The sequence below is a fragment of the Idiotropiscis lumnitzeri genome, chromosome 14, assembly GCF_059441095.1.
Source record: "Idiotropiscis lumnitzeri isolate Australia: NSW breed Sydney's pygmy pipehorse chromosome 14, RoL_Ilum_1.0, whole genome shotgun sequence".
In the NCBI taxonomy this organism is placed as follows: Eukaryota; Metazoa; Chordata; class Actinopteri; order Syngnathiformes; family Syngnathidae; genus Idiotropiscis; species Idiotropiscis lumnitzeri.
The window spans coordinates 9,705,742-9,723,024 of NC_142404.1; the positions used below are offsets into that span (position 1 = coordinate 9,705,742).

General features: G+C 38.7%; 1 protein-coding gene across 3 annotated transcripts; it reads left to right on the forward strand.

Annotated features, from left to right (window-relative positions):
- Positions 1-260: 260 nt before the first annotated feature.
- ankrd10b (ankyrin repeat domain 10b) lies at positions 261-17,161 on the forward strand. Of its 3 annotated transcripts, none has more exons than XM_088314747.1 (6): positions 261-656; positions 1,656-1,808; positions 4,232-4,323; positions 8,810-8,820; positions 13,110-13,412; positions 14,452-16,251. In XM_088314747.1, exons 1-6 carry the CDS (start codon positions 459-461, stop codon positions 14,739-14,741), a joined length of 1,047 nt encoding a protein of 348 aa, XP_088170873.1. In that variant the 5' UTR covers positions 261-458; the 3' UTR covers positions 14,742-16,251. The 3 variants fall into 3 exon arrangements, with proteins under 3 accessions (XP_088170873.1, XP_088170872.1, XP_088170871.1); XM_088314746.1 differs by lacking the exon at positions 8,810-8,820 and adding an exon at positions 16,732-17,161 and having other exon boundaries at positions 263-656; positions 13,147-13,412; positions 14,452-14,553; XM_088314745.1 differs by lacking the exon at positions 8,810-8,820 and having other exon boundaries at positions 263-656; positions 13,147-13,412.
- The last annotated feature ends 122 nt before the right edge of the window (positions 17,162-17,283 follow it).

Genomic DNA, 17,283 nt, shown 5'->3' on the forward strand with positions numbered 1-17,283 from the left:
TGAAATTGGAGGAAAACACAGAAAAGGTTTTAAAAGTCTGGCTTATAGTTTTAAATTAAAAAAATATTTTGGTAGGCGTGAGTTGAACATTTTGTAGTTGAAGTGGTTTGAATTTGTCAGAAAGAGTGGAAATTAGAGGAAGAAAACAAAAAAATGTGGCGCTGTGATCAATAGTTGACGTTTTCTCGACACCATAAATTACCACCAGAAGAAGAAAAAAACCGGAGCATTTCTGTCTACTCCAGTCCATCTCTTTGGCGATTCCACGTGTTGTGGAAACTCCATGCCATGTTTCACATCTCGCTCGGCGTCTCTCAAGTTTCACTCGGCAGTGAGCTTTGTGTTGTCAGGCAGAAAGACATACACCAGACCACACGGGCGGCGTGGGACCTGCTCGCATATAGACTTAATTTTTCCCCTCTTCTGTCTCGTTTCAACATTTATCCGTTTTCCAAGCTATGTCGGTGGGGTGCGAGTCTGGATTCTCGAGCGAGGAGGTGTTAAACAGCCGCTTCCCTCTTCACCGGGCGTGCAGAGATGGAGATGTCGGCGCCTTGTGCTCCTTCCTTCAGACAGTCGCGAAACCGGCTGACCTCACTGTGGAGGACACCTTTTACGGTTGGACGCCCATACACTGGGCAGCTCATTTCGGAAAGGTAGCTTGACTATAGGGAGGGGCGCCTTCATTTCTATTTCTTTTCTATTTCCATTTCGTTTTTCCGTAACGCGCCAAGCCGTCTCGGCCATTTCCTGATGTTGTAGCCTCCATGTCTGTTATCTGCTGAGGAATATAAGGCGCCCTAGTTAACTGGAAGCAATAATGGAGGCAATAGAGCGCGGACACCGTTTATTGCACACAAACGCACACGAATGCACTTTATTTTGTCTTTAACTAGTGGTAATGATTATTTTTCACATGGCGGCTTTGTATACTTCGGTTACCACTAGAGTTAATTGGAACTAGAGCCCTGTATACGATTTAGCTGAACTAAAAATAACTCTTAAGCCTCGGCAGCACATTTCTAACGTTAATAACCGTGTCAACGTTTTTATGTTTTAATATGTCACAACTAAATAATGCCTGTTTTGTGGTGACGTTTAGCTTGAGGTTTAAAAATAAACACATTGTGTTTACTTATGGGAAGGGCCTGTTAATCCTGTGTGAGAATATTATCATAAATCCGGTTCATCGGGTAATGGAAGTAATTAAGACACAAACAAATAACTAACAAACATCCACGTTTGGCGTTCTCAACTGGACGGAATATTCACGATTCTAGGATGATTCCACTTGTCATTGACCAGCAGAGACCTTTACAATATATTTTAATAACTGTTGTTTTGTATTCCATGAGAGGGATTTGGAGCGTTCCTCTAAATGAGATGATATGGATAAATACTTCAATCTTTTCTCACCAATATTCAACCTAGAGACTAACGAAACCTCTTCTAGGGCATCGAAAAAAGTCAATTCAATGCTCCACAAAGACCTGTTAATCATTATCTACAAGGAATTTGAAGACATGCCAAAAGCGGACTGAGCCTGCCATGCAAATTAACTACAGATAAATGTCCCAATTAGCTTTTCAGATCACCTGTCAGCGTAATTGATTAAATGAATAATTATTGCCAATCAATCTTTTGTGTCTTCCCAGCTGGAGTGCGTGATGCGGCTGGTACAAGTGGGCTGCGGCATCAACATTGTGACCTCTAAGTTTGCCCAAACGCCAACTCACATTTCAGCATTTGGAGGCCATCCCCAATGCTTGTTATGGCTCCTACAAGCCGGCGCAGACATTAATAGACAGGTGTGAGATCAGATGAGTATGCGCACCAGACACTGGAGAGATGACAAAATGTAAAAAAAAAATCACCCAACTACCTTAAGAAGTTCAAAGGCATTGCAGCCACGACAAGGACACCACCACTTCAAGGCACTTGTTTGTGTTTCTGCATGAGCAAAACACAACAGTTGCGTTGTTGTGACATAACCTGAATTTGTACTAGTTGGTAGTTGGAATGTGTAGTATCACTATCCCTGCTAAGGCAGTACCTAACTCATAATTACAGATTAAAAAAGAATTCTAGGCCATAATCAGAAAACATGAAAATGAAAGAAGCAGTTAGTTGGGGTGGGTGGTGTGCCAAAAAGGTCGCAATTTTTACAAATAAAATCATGATCATATTATCAACATTCTTTTATTACATTGTTTTTTAGACTCATTTGACCATTTTCAACTTACCCAAAATGTATATAAAACCCAAAAATTAAAAAATAAATAAATAAAGCCCACTAAGCTCTCTGAACAGGTTTTAATTTTAATTAAATGTGCACTGAATGTAAACATAAACGCTAACATAAGGTCACCATAAAAATACTGCTCATAGCGCGGGTCTAGTACTTTGAACAGTCTTCAAAGCTCTCATTTTTTTCCCCTCTGTTTTAGTAGGAATTATGTCTTTAGCAAAGTAATAAATCACTGCCTGAGTTACTTCTTTCCACCACTTGCTTTCTTGTTTTTTTTTTTTTTTTCCAAATGGAGTGTCCTTGCTAAATAACTGTCTTACCGTGAGTTTTGTTAGCTTGGCGCTGGCGACTGCCTCTGGCTGCCATGTCTCTGATCTCCAAAACACTCATTCTCACAAGGGTCGCGGGCATGCTGGAGCCTATCCAAGCTGTCTTGGGCAGTAGTTATATGTATATAAATAATATAATATAATTTAAATTGAGTTCAGCTTGGCTCGGCATGGAGTGAAATGAGCAGTGTTGTGGCAGCATGAGCTCAGACTGATCCCATCAAGGAGGATCACTTAATATGACGACAAGCCCTGCAGAGCGCTATTGCCTCTCCATAGTCCCCTTTGTCATTTAGTCTTTTCTCAAAATGGAGTCGCACTGTTTGTTTTTTTTTCCTGCAGCTTTCTTGTCTTTTCCCGAATGAACTCAGATGGTGAGATTATGTTTTATGATCTGCTGCACTATAAATGAGATTAGTAGGTCACTGTGACATAACACGCTGATGTCATCATGAAACAGAGCGTGCAGACTTTTTATTTCTAATAACTGGTCGTTCTCTTTTGTGGGCTAACCAGCCTGCTTAAAGTGGAGGATTTGTGTCGTTTCCTGTCTGCTGAACAGTTGCACTAGACTGCCGACAGCTAGCATCGCCTGGTATTTGATCATGACTCATTCGGGATGTGTGTGTTTCTCTCGCTCTGGTGCATTCGTAATATTAATTAGCTACAAAAGGGCGGTGTTGAAGTCTGGGTGAAAAGTTCACGCGTCGCCTGCAGACATGCACCCTGTTCACATTAGTACATTACACACACTTAGGAAATGGAAAAATAGTCAATTGATTCAAATAGTGCATTGATTTGAAACCAAATGTGCATATCACCACCGGATATTTCATAAAAACAAAACTAACCACTTTGGGGAGATAAAGTTCATGCTTTAACAATCAATACAAAAGAATTAGCATTTTATATTTCCTTTGGGAATGAGAACATAACTATTTTTATAAGCCTCTACCAAATGGTTGAGATGTTGGAAAAAAACTGTAAGAAAACATATTTTTTGTACAGCATTTACGTTCGGATTTATTTATTGATGTTGTTTTTTAAAATGTTTGCCGTACATGGAAAATTGCAGAAAGCAGTCATATTTTACACCTTATTCTCCTTTCTATAAGGTGCAAAAGCACACCATTATTTGTGTTTTGCAATAACAAAATGTTTCAAATGTTAAACATACCTTTAAAAACCTGCTCTACCAAATGGTTCAGTTGGCATCTATAGTCAAAAGTATCTATGATCCTTGTGAGAAATTGCTTTTATTAATGTGCTCTATTGATTGATTGAGCAGGTAAGTTGGGGATAACACCAATTCAAAAGATAAACCAACTTATCAAAAAGAAACCATTCTGCCAATCATGTTCTGTAAACATTCATCCAAACGTTCATTACCCAAGGTTGTCTGCACTTGATTTATCAAAAGAAAGCTGATTGGTTCCTGTCTTGACCACGTTTTGTATTTGCTGGTCTCTAAAATGGCTTAGAAATGTGCGTTTTCACTTGGTCAGATAATGCTAAAAAAAAAAATGAAACAATTCAAAAATTGACTTTAGACAGTGAATATATTCAGCTTCAGAAACGAGGCGCTCGCTCCTGTTCTAGCTTGTCCAAACGTGTTTTTCTATGTTTAACTGTGAGCTCGCCTGTTATTTCTCAGGACTATGTGGGCGAGACGCCCATCCACAAGGCTGCACGTGCGGGCAGTCTGGAGTGCATCAACGCTCTCCTGGTGCAGGGAGCAAAAGCTGAGTAAGTCCTGTGGTCAATGTTGCGAACTCATCTTTTTTTTTTTTCTTCTTCTCCCCTCCACCCTCTCTTCTTCTCCAACCTCTGGACATGACACCTTTACAAGGGCGCGCCACCAAAATGCTCAGAATCAGCAACAATGTTTACTGGGTAAGAAATTAAATAATACAAATGATCATTAAAATTAAAAAAATCTGCTCTTTTTAGCCAGCTTCGCATAGAGCGACACGGTCGAACGCGACTTTAGTCGACCGCCTCGAAATAAAAAAAAAAAAGGCCAATTGACGACTCTCACCAAGCGATTGAGCACCGCGCATCTACTGACGCACAGCAATGAAAAACAACAACCCTGTATCAGGTTTTGAGGTTAAACAATACAAACGGTCTACTGTACTGTATTATTCAGCAAACCTCGAAAAATATGGCGCGATTGTCAAGGAAGAACCAGATTGTTACAAAGACAGAAAACCGAATCAAGCCACATTTACATATGCAAAGTTCCATCTGTGCCATTGCAACACCAGCAATTCAAATTTTTAATTGCTGAAAAAACCCTTGGCCGCCAGTCACCCACTCATAAAATCTAGTAGCTGAACCCTGCACAATGTGTGACAGTTCAATCAGTTTGGGCCACCATTCCCTTCTGTTTGGAATGAAAGCCATATCATGAACTTTAGAGTAACCATGGTGATGCAATTTATTTTTGTTTCGGCATTTTGAAGATTTTACAGTGGAACCACCATGGCAGTCGGCGCCAATTTGCGTCCCCCTGTTGTCTCCCCGAAATGGGTCTGTCCGTCGCTAATTATATCTGGCCCGCCAGGTGGCGTAGATGGGGGGAGACATCTAGTCAGTCTAGCAAATTTAAACGCATATTTTTTGACAAAAGTTGCCATTGGCACATTCATGCCTTTTCTTATGTCACCTTTTGATCATGAAAAGTTCAATTTGGTGGTGCGTCCTTGAAAAGGTGGTTGATTTTTTTTTCCATCTTTGAAATTGTTTAATCATTGTGACAATTCTCATCAAATTGCCCCTTGTGTCTCTACCAAGATTAAAGATTTATGATCATTTTTGTTTGCACTCAATTGACCCTGTGAGATCTTAGCTAGGTATTAATAAGTTGACTATTAACTGATCTTAACGGCTTTGGCGTCAAGTACCCCTTTTTGGGTCAACTGGAACACAAGGACAGCTTGATGAAAATGTTGATAAACTGTTCTTAACTTAGTAGGCCATGTTGCATGATATGTGTTATATCTAGAGTGTTTTTATTTAATGTTTGTTTTGTTTTATGTCTTATATACAGTTATAACTATATGACCAAATGCACATTGCACTTCACTATGGTTCATTATTACCAAAGCTGCATTGCATTGTATGGAACTGCATAAAAGTAACCTAACTGGCAGTGTGTTAAAAACTATGGATTCCATCCATTTTGTGTAGACTATTTGTGCAGCTACGTCAACTAATACACATATATAAAATTGTCGGCACCTCCTGTGAATGAAAGAAAAACCCACAGTGGTCCAAAAAAATACCAAAATAAATAATAAAAAAATAACCAATGAAAATAATTATTCCATTTTAAGTGTGGTTCAACAGAATTATTTTAACGACAGGCGTGGACAAAAAAATATGGTATCCCTTGTTTAATATTTTGTTGCACATCCTTTTGAGGCAATCACTGCAGTCAAGATGATTTTTGGAACTTTCAATGTGTCTCCTGCACCTCCCAGAAGGTGTTCTGGCCCGCTCAAGTAACCTGCTACAGTTGTCTCAGGTTTGAAGGGTGCTTTCTCTAGACCAGGGGTGTCAAACTCATTTTTGTGGACGGGCCACATCGTAGTTGTGGTTTCCCTCAGACTGTGAACCCATATAAATTGATTGGAAAGCCAGTTTTGAAATCAGAAGCGAGTAAGTAATTGTTCAACAGTTTTTCAATTTATTTTAAAAGGGGAGGATTGATAACAAATAAATGGCAATATCTCATTTCTCAGTGTTGTTAAAAGTGAAGAAAATATGCTAGAAACAGGAAGTTGATGCAGATGATTTGCCCTTTGCGGGCCACGTAAAATGAGGTTGCGGGCCAGATCTGGCCCCCGGGCCTTGAGTTTGACACATGTGCTCGAGACGGTGTGTTTCTGCTCCTTCCACACATTTTCAATGGGATTTAGATCAGGTTTCATAAAAGGCCACAGAACAGTATAGTGCGTTGTTAGCTTTGTTTTATGGGTCAGTATCCTGTTGTAAGAACCCATGACCTCTGACTGCGACCAAGGTTTCTGACACTGGGCAGCACATTTCTCTCTAAAACACCATCATAGTCTTGAGATTTCATTGTACCATGTGCAGATTCAAGACGCCCTGTGTCTGATGCAGCAAAGCAGTCCAATAATATAACATAGCCTCTTCCACGTTTCACAGTAGGGACAGTGTTCTTTTTTTGGTATGCATCCTTTTTGCCAAAAGGTTCCTGTTTTATCTCATCTTTCTGTCCATAAGTCATTCTCTCAGAAATTTTGTGATTTGTCAGCATAGTTCTAGCAAATTACAGTCTTTTTAAAATTTATTTTCAACAGTGGTGTCTGCCATAGTTGCCTCTCATGACGTCTGATGGATAGTGTGATCTGACACTGATGTACCTTGATCTCGGAATTCGTCTTTAATATCTTTGGTGGGTGTTCTTGGCTCTTTTTTACCATTCTAATCTGTTACCTTGCAGCCTTGTCCCAACAGTCCCATGGAACTTAAATTCCTGTATAATATTTGAAACTGTTGTCACAGGAATATCAAGTTGCTTGCAGATGATCTTGTAGCCTTGAGCTTTAACACGCTTGTCTATCATTTTCATTCTCATCTCCTGAGGCAATTCTCTCCTTTGCTTCTTCAGGTCCATGGTTAGTGCAGTTGTCACCTTTTCAATAGGCCGAGTAAGTGATTACAAGTTTGAAGACACTTTTGTTGCTAATTAGAGGAGCTTGGTTGAGGATGTCTCTATGCTCAAATTATTTTCAGTCTTGTTTAGGGGGACCATCATTTTTGTACATGCCCGTTTCATGAGTTTTCCAAAAATAATTCAGTTGAACCCAAATTCAAAAGCAATATCTGTGTTTTATTGGTTAATCAAAAAGATATTTATTATTACTTTATAAATGATTTTTTAATAAATTTTGTTCACGTGTGTATTAACATCCTGTCGTTTTCACATAAATGACGTGGCCCAGCCAACTGAGGGTCATATACTTCATGTTTTCGAATCCAAGATAAAAATAATCATAAATGACTAGTTTATATTTTCTTACATGTCTTGCATGTCTTACATTTTATTAACTATAAAATGTGTATTCTCGGCTCAAAGACGAGCTCAAAGTACGGGAATAAAATGCATATTAAAACACACCACTATAAGGAACTTTCATTTTACGGTGATTTTAAAATGCCAACTGATGAAGTTTCAACGAGCCACTAAGTTCTTACGAATTCTGACGTTCAAATGTCATGCTTTGCAAATATTTTAAATATATTTGACTGTTAATAGTAACTATGTGATAGTAGTTTTTCAGGCTCACACCATCTCCTACAGTGTCATTTTCTATTGTATGCTTGGAATATTCACGTCACTTATGACCTCTTACGGCGTATTTTTTTGTAACAGTTTACTCCCCTCCTTGTCTTGCAGTTTCATACTTTGCATCTGGTTTTGTGGCTAATTGTTGTTATGCCATTTGATATTGTCGTGTGATCCAGACCTTCCAGGGAGCTTTCATATGTGGATATTTCAGGTTGTTTGATTGATTAAAAAAGATATATGTATTGCTTTAAATAACGTTTCACCCCAAAAATGTTTTATACTGAAAAAACAAAGGTTCATTTAAAATAGATGAGGCATTATTTACCTCATATTTGTAATAGAGAATAATTTGCTTTAATAAAACAATAGAAATAATGCTATCCCATGGTAACATTAAAGAAAAAAAAATCACATTTAATTATGATTTTTAAGTTTTCATTTGGCATTTTACTTTGCATTTAAATTGTGACTTTTCATGGCACATGAACCCCTGGTTGGTTTGGTTTCAAAATGAATCAATGCTCCATTTCTTGTGATGTGCATTTGGTTATTACCTGATAAGCAATAAATGTATAAGTGATGAAAATTATGTTATTTTTTCCCCTTTTAGATCACAGATTGTGTCTTTAGTCTCCACGATAAATTTCATTATTTTAACTAGTGGGTTTTTTTTTTTGGGGGTACATTTAAGAGGTAATCTAAGGCAAGCAAGTGAGGTGGGAATGAGGCTCATGACAAACCAATTATTCTTAATTTCCAACTAAATACTATTGCACTTCTTAGATGCATATGTTAAATGTCTCGACGCACTTGAGATAAAGGAATTTAGGTTTTCCTAAAACAGCTGAGACACTGAATAAACCAACCCGCAAATGATAACTTGTAATTGGATACTATAATGTTTTTCAACAGCAAACAAATAAGTCAGTCAAAAGTTGTCAGTCGGCACTGAACTTCACCAAGTGCAGATCCAATAAAATGTGGACTTACTATTATAAGAAATAATGATATATATCTCAATCAAGATTTAACATCCCATTAAAGGCCTTTACTTTTATAGCGCTCAAAATCCTTCATCGCTACTTCTTGACATGAATGTCAGTCCTAACTCCACTCCAGTGTTTCTCTGTTGATCCTGCATTGCCAAGCCATCATCTTGAACTCTCGGAAAGACCATGTAACGTGGTAGACTGGAATGGAAAAAATAACCCGCACAGTTTCTTAGTGGAAGTCATGACGCACAATTCAACATGTACTGCTTAGTCACCACACCCCACAAGAAGAATATGTCTGTGCTTCCCATGGAGGGCCTCATCCTGGACAAAAGAAGTCAAATATCCCTTCAGTGGAAAACAGAAAGTCTTACATTTGCATTGACTTGGATTTTACGGTCTTGACTTTCAGGCCCGTCTTGTGCTCCACTTATCCTCTTCTTGGGATCCAATTTCCAAAAATACTTGACGGCCCGGATTGACGAGTTGATGGATAAATTCCACATCCTACGGCATCAGTACTGGTCGCAATAAATTCTCAATTTGATACAACCCCTCTATGTTTGCACACTTAAAATGACAATTAATCCACTTTTAAACTATTGAGAGAACAAAACATTTATCAATTTAATACTACAAACAGGAACGGGAGGGCAAGGCTCTTTTCCCATTTGGGATCACTAGGAAATCTTATATCTTGACTGACAAGCTCATTTTTGGTCCAGATTTCTAAACAGGAAATCCCTAATCTTAAAAAAGATGTATAAATTTGTCTCAGACTTGAAAAAATGTTAACCAGATCTAAACCTTTAATTGTTCTTAAAATGTAATGCGGTCTAGCCTACTTGCTGGTGAAATGATCCAATCCTCAGTGTTGGCTAACTTTTTAACTCCATAATACTCATTGACCACCTCCCCCTTTTTTTCTACCCCAAAGAGACTAATATACATAAACTTCAATTTTTTAAAATTTGTCATGAGCCTTGGGAATGGGGAAAAGCAGGCCATTGGTAGGAGACAGAATCCTGTGAGGGAAGAGTGCAGTCACTGAATATTTGAACAGCTGAGTGATTAGGGGTTGTTAGCGCTAGCGTTGCTAAGCACCATGTACTCACCTATTAACTGTGTAATGGTAACAATCATCCTGTGCAATGGTTATTTATTCATTCACTGTTATGTCACTGTCAAATATTTTAACATTATGCCAAGAAATGTCTTAATTTTGTTGTCACACTATTAACCTGAATACAATATCCTGTAATCCTTTGTCACATTTTCCTTCATGAAAGTGACAATAAGTGACAAGAATAAGACAAACGTTTGCTCACCTGCTAAAACAGAACCGTACATCTTAATTGTTTTGCAGCCATTGAGTTGGAAATGACTTGGTTTTTTCAAGTAATCCTAGAAAGGGGGAGAATAGACACTGCTGAGTCTGCCCCGTTCCCTGGGATAGCCGCACTGTTGTGGCATTGAGTGTTCTCACTATCGCTTCCTATCTACACACTGGCAAACTGTTGAGGTATTTCTTGCGGTGATTGGTTTTAATGCTAGGTTTTGATGTCAATGAATCACAACTGAACTTTTTAGACCTGCATGCTTTGCTTATTACCCATGATTGTTCTTGTATTTAGCTTTTGTCTTTATTTTTAGCTTATTTATTTTTATTAAATCTTTATTTTTGTCAACTAACCATTAGGAGCCCTTTATGTGGACAGGTTTAATCACGTGAGTCCCATGTCAAAGCACTAGCATGACTATAGGCTGCCTCTGGGAGGTTAGACGATTAGTTAGCGAAGATGTACAGTATGTACAAAGGACTGAAAAGCAAAGCATACCAGGCATTTAGAAAGAATTAACGCTTCTTTTTAAAACTTGAAACCAAACAATCGCATCGGTGCTCACTCAAGATGTCGTGTCTCACCAAAGGAATTCTTGACTTTTGTTGTTGTTGTTGTTCAAGATTGTGAAACAAGTTTTGTTGGGTTTGTCAGGTGCAGCAGCAAGAAGACAAGCATATTATTTTGCTTGCATTTAACGACAGTAACAGTTAACATTCATATTTGAGTCCAGTCTTTCAGGTAGGGTTGCACTTTACTTCCCACCTTCCAGAAATGCAATCAATGCATCATGCCTTGTGGTAAAATCGACAGACATTATACATAAACTAATGATATAGAACACAGCATCAACAAAAAGCTCTTTGCCAAGAAATCGTATGCCTGTTTGATGATCATTAAAATAATAATAAAACACCATGGCATACTCCTGTAAGCATTACAACCTATTTAAGTAAACCCACCTTAGCAAGTATATTTTCGGATTGTTGAAAAATTTGTAGCCATTGATGGTGTCTGAAGTCGACTTTTGGCAGAAAATCTTTTCTTTTTGTTTTTTGTTTAGAAGTATGAGTCTGACTGATAAATGAACAGAACAGCTCTACTCCTTATATAGAGCGTCGGAGCAGTGCGTTTAAGGTCACGCTGCTGGAATTGGAGCTGAAGGCCTTAGTTGGCAATGAGTGGGAATATGAGCTGATGTCGTAACGCATGTTTCAGATCCGCTGCCTTTTCACCCTTTTTAAAGTGTCGACTGACTATTTATTCTATACTGTGGGTGTCTGGGCCTTGATATCACCTATACATAGTTTTATAATCTACAAAAATAGGAATTCCTTGGTGTGAGACAAGTACATTTACATGAATACAAAACTTAAATTCAAATGATTTGATTTGATTAACATATTGGAAGCGTTAATTTGAATGGGGGGGAGGGCGGATGACGTGCAGCAAGTTATTGTGATATTTTTTGAATTTTTTTTAACAATGTTAAGATTCTTAATGTGCACTACTTCTTTAAAGGTTTTTTTTTTATGACACAATGAGTTGATTTGAAATGGCTGGACATTGTCACATTGTGGAAGTTGATGGAACTTGCTTACAGTAAAACTATACAGGTACCAGTTTGATTAAAATACATGCTCTAAGTGAAATTGAAGGACATTTAGAACATGTTTGAGGTGATATAATTCCGACTGTACTTGAAATGGTGCCTCTAACATCGAGCTGCATCCTGGCTCTTTTCCACAAATTCCATTTAGTTAAACAAAGGCCTTTCTGTTTGCGCTCAGAACACATCATGCACTGTGATGACATTCACACGAACAAGTGCAGTATTGTTTTGTAAATGGAGAATTCCGTTCACTAAGCTAGAAGAGATCCATCCCTCCGCTGTATTTTTTCCCCCCGCCATTTCATTAAGGCAAAAATCTTTGTCTACAACAACTATAATCCATTGGCATTGGGTAGCTTTGGAATAATGACGGATAATGGTTTTACTGTCAAGTAACATTGACTCCACAAACGGCGATGATCCAGTCCCAGCACTGTTTGCTCAATCATTTCTCACATAATGAAAGTCTGCTGAAAAGAGGCGTGATTAACACAAGTGTGAACAATGCATACACAAGCACGGATGCATATGCTTTCATTCTTCTGGTCAGTCTTCCGGCAAGACTTTTACCTTGAAAGTCCAAGTCTACTTGTCGAAGATACTTTAATTCCTTTCGATGGACTTAACCATGTCTTTGGCACTTGCCTCATCCTCAGTGTCTTGGACGTACCATGAAGCAATTTGGAAATCCTTCCTTGTCTGCTTTGGACATCATTGTGATGTTTAGCAACTACCATCGGTAGAGCGTAGAGCGTCAACTGAAGAACTTCTACCTGAGAGACAGACTCTCTCTTCTGGTGCACTCCATACTTGAATCTTTGCACGCATGTGCATTTGGAGGTGCTCTTGTCCCTTTTCGTATTAGCTTGTCTGGCCTGCATTTCGAGAACATCGGACACCAAGTCTTTTCTGGATCATATGACGCTTGATCATCCGCTCTCATGCCGGATCATTTCAGGTAGCCATACAAATGAAAATGCATCACTTCCATTGTTTTAATCCTGTCTCTTGGCCAGCAGACTTATTTTTCTTCTGAATATTTGGAACCGTTCAATTCATTCAAAAGATGATGCAAACGATCCAAAAGGGATCCATCATCATCTGTCATGATGATGACAAAGGCAATTTATTTCATCGTTGCACATGTCTGTATGTGAGTGTTTGCTTGATAAGTCTGTCAGTTGGCGTGTGTGTGTGTATATGTGTGTGAGTGTGTGTGAGAGTGAGTGCGTCATGTTTGCTTTTTATTTGTGTTCAAAAAAACAAAGTGAGTCCCACTGACACTCAACGTTTCCCGTTGTGCAGTGTAAGGAATGCCAGTGGGCTGACCGCCGCCGACCTGGCCCACGCGCAGGGCTTCCAGGAGTGCGCTGAGCTTCTCTCCAATGCCCAGAACTTTCAACAAAACATGGCTCAGTTCCATAACGGGGCCAATTCTAATGGCAGCAGCCAGAATGGGGGCCACACTCCCCCCACAATCCAGGTCCACAGCTTCTTCAAGGGCATACCCAACAGAAAGAGGTCTTTCGATGACCAGGAAATCAACCCAGTCAAGAAGGCACGACCTAACGGTGAGTCAAACTCAAACAAACCACTTCCATTGTAAAAAAAAAAAAAAAAGCAGAATTTGTATTAGATATCTGGCAAGCGCTAATGCACTGACAAGATATAGCCTTTTTTTTTTTTTACATAAAAAAAATCTACTCCTTATGTACAATATGGCCGTTTAAGATTTAAGAACGCAACGCAATATAAGGCAGGATACGTTCTTATTCTATATGTGGTACAGTGTCCATCCATCCATCCATCCATCCATCTTCTGTACCGCTTCTCCTATAAAATCAAATGGTATCCTGCCAGAATGTTTGAGCTGAATGTTTTCTTGAAATTGTTTTCTTAAAATTATTTAATGAGCAAAAGTGTTTTCTAAAATGAAGTCAAAGTTTTGTTTGGCGTTTTATTTTATTTTTTTAAACAAACATTTACACAATCCGGGACCACGTTATTGAAAAGGTTAACGCCGGAGAATTGTGCCATTTCATACATACATTTCATACTGAATTTTGTGGACAGGGAAATGGATATTAACAGAATGAAATGAGACAGAATCAAAGGCAGCTAATGGCACATATTCAACTTAATGTACACTCACCAGGAATAGATGCGAATAATGGATTTAGAGTGACTTGAAGGGGCCAATGTTCATATTAATGACGCATTTTTTATTGTGGAGGCTTGTCTTCAAGGAGTAGGAGAACAAGAGTTTGCTACTCCGCAGTAACCAGCAGAGGGTACCATTGATTCAGATTCACCTACAGTAGCCTTTGCATGTTGTACAGTCATGAATTTGCCATTCCTGGGTAATAAAGTGGTTGAAAAGCCAATCCTTAAAACATAAAGTAGACTCAATTTAATGAGACTCAATACAAATCCTGTATCAGAAATTATATTGACTATTTATATAATTTCAACCGTCATGTAGCTGAAAAAGGTTGCCTGTATTGAGTTGGTTATGCTGACTGAATCACCTAACGTGAAGAAAATAAACGTCTCATGACTTCATGCCTTTCCTGGTCATTTTTTTTTTTTTTTTTTTTTTTTTTTAAATAGGTCAGGGCATGTCGTTTGAACTGCAAAACGGCAACGGACCACCGGTTGGTGCTGGAGAATCCCCAATGGAAAGCATGGAGATGCCAGCGACTGTGACCTCAGGTGGGCCAGGACCCTTTGCATTGGGGCTGAATGGGGTGGCGCCAGCCAACGGGTCGGGACCCATGGATCAGTGGGAGGACCAGGGGGGACGGGCCACTTCCAGCCCCACAGCTAAAGAGCTGGAGGTCTTCAATGTGGCATCCATGCAGACTCCTTGTCGCTGCACCAACTCATATGCTTATTTGTAGAGAGGCTGCGAGTGTGTGTGTGTGTTTATTTGTGTGTGCGGTGGCACACTTGAATATTCACATTTGTGTTGTATATATTTTGCTATTGTTAAACTAAGGTTTACGATTATTGTTTGCATCTTACATGGATATAGGCAAATTTTAGAAAGGTGTGTAGCAGATTTCCTACTCTTCTATATACCTGATTTCAAACAAAATTTAAAGCATTTGTCTGGCAGTTTAAGGTTTAAGAAAAATTATATATTTTTCAAATTTGATAGGACAACTGATTTATTTCTAGTTCTGTCTCATCGGTTGAGCAGTGCAAAAAGATTACTGTCCTTGGTTATTAGAACAATTTAAATGACTTTCTTCACAAAATAATCTAATAATTTTGTTGTATGCTTTTGTTTGTTTTGGCTAAAGCTAAACATGTTGGGAAATGTACAGTTTTAATTTGCAATGTTTCACAGAAACTTGAGTTTAAATTGAGGTTATAAAGTTTAATTTAGCTTCACGCTATCGAACATTCCTTGCTCATTTGTCTTGAATGGAAGTCTGAGCGCATTTAAGTATTATAACTACCATTAGTTGATATTGTTAAATCCTTTCAAACTGCCTTACCCCAAAGCAATTCCCAACATGGATGTAGCTCAAAGAGGTATAAATCATTCACTGTGCAGTTTGTCTACCGGCATTTACCGTTTGCTGATGTAACCAATTACGACTCAGTACAGTGGTACCTCAAAAGGTCGTCTATAATTCATCTCTGACGCTGGTCGATCGATCGTTCCCATTTTCAAAGGAATTCGAAATAATTCGTGCCAGAGTCCAAACTGTTGCCGCCATTAAATATTTTTACAGTCAATGTTTTAAGTAACATTTTGACATCATTAATTGTCATACAAATACCAGTATATGGCAGCTCATCAGTCAGCAACTATGGGCTGAAAATCCATTGTTCACAAAATGTTTGCAAGTAACTCGCGCTGAGACTCCTTTCAAATACACAGAAATGGGAATTTAAAAACAAGAAGTAGAAACTGGTGAAAATATCTTGCCAAAAGCAGCACTTCTGCTTACAATCCACATGACTACCATTTATCACTTCGGGTTCTTGGCGCCAGGTAAATACTTTGATGCTGGCTAAAATGATATATGCAGGTGTACGTGTAATCAAGGTTTAATATTGGTTAAACTCCCACAAAGTTCTAAGCATTTATGGCGTTCCACTTTGAAGGTACCAGAGTACTCTATTGACTTATTAGAACTGATGCTCAAGTATGATGAATGTTTACTCTGTTAGCAGTGTTGCCTATTATATGTTATATACTAATGTTCATTTAAACAAGAACAAGTTTAAAGGTAATTTTATAATCAGTGAGTTAGCTGCCTAAGAATGTTTGGATTGAAATGTACAGTTTATTACGGAGAGAAAAAAAAGCCCTAAATTGAGATGATAGTGGAACAAATGTGCTTTGTTTCCTTATTGCATTTAAATGAGTATGGGATTTGTGTGTGTGTGTGTGTGTGTGTGTGTGTGTTAGTATATGAAAACTCCAGGTGATATGTGAGTGACACTGTTGAGCAGGTGTAGCTTTGTAATTAATGATGTAAAATCATTAAATGTTGGACAATTTTATAAATTCTTTCTTTTCTTCATTGGAGTACTTGAATCAATGCTAAAAGTTAACATCTTGTTCTGACTTGGAGCGGAGCAGTAGAAGATTAGAGCGTTAAATTTGAAACTTCTGTCAACGTTGGATCGAGGAAACTAGTTTAGCGTGTCATTCAGCATACACAAATCAGGTTGTGACCTATTTAAAAGCAAGTCTGGGCTTGTGACTTTTGTCGTCTTTCACATTTTATTGATCACCCTTACACATGCCTGGTGAAACGTACATGGCAAATTTTGCAGAGGACTTCCCTGACCATGCTATTCGGAATCAGGTCTACATTCACCAATGATTTATTTGCACGCACTCTTGACTGTTTGTCTTCTCCCTCTCAGCGTCAGTGGGCATGTCCTCACTTGGTCACTGTCAACCGCAGCTTCCCTTGGAGTGCGATTCGACTGCAGTCTACAGGGAGTCGCCTGAGATCAGCCAAGTGGAGCACCAGAAGTCTGTTAAAGCGGAGCAGTTGTATGACCACACCTTCTTCAGCACCATGCTCCTCTACCATGGAGCCTAAAGTTAGATGAGCAACAGGCTGTTAGCCGAACATTTCTTCATTTGCCTTAAAAGCCATTCCGTGGTTTTCCGCTAGTTAATGGTAGCATTTCCTTTTGCCATCGGCAGGCCCAGTGTGGCTGTTTTTCTTCATGTATGTGACGCTGAAAGAGGTGGTTCCTAGTTTGAGTTGTTGACATGGTTGTTATTTGTAACCTAATATCTTCGTAAGCAAGCATCTTTATTAAAAAGCACTGCCAACGTCCAAAATGATTCAGCTTGGTTTGTATGAAAAAGTATTAGAGGCCTGGCTGAAAAGCATAACAATTAGAATTTAACATTTTTAGAGTATTACGAATTGTAAGTTTTGAGGACAAATTTAACATTTCAAA

Excerpts from the sequence above, each read along its gene's own strand:
- ankrd10b (XM_088314747.1), top strand. The coding sequence starts at position 459 with ATGTCGGTGGGGTGCGAGTCTGGATTCTCGAGCGAGGAGGTGTTAAAC. Across the intron at positions 657-1,655 it reads GGGCAGCTCATTTCGGAAAG|CTGGAGTGCGTGATGCGGCT; the intron begins GTAGCTTGACTA and ends GTGTCTTCCCAG. Across the intron at positions 13,413-14,451 it reads CAAGAAGGCACGACCTAACG|GTCAGGGCATGTCGTTTGAA; the intron begins GTGAGTCAAACT and ends TTTTTTAAATAG.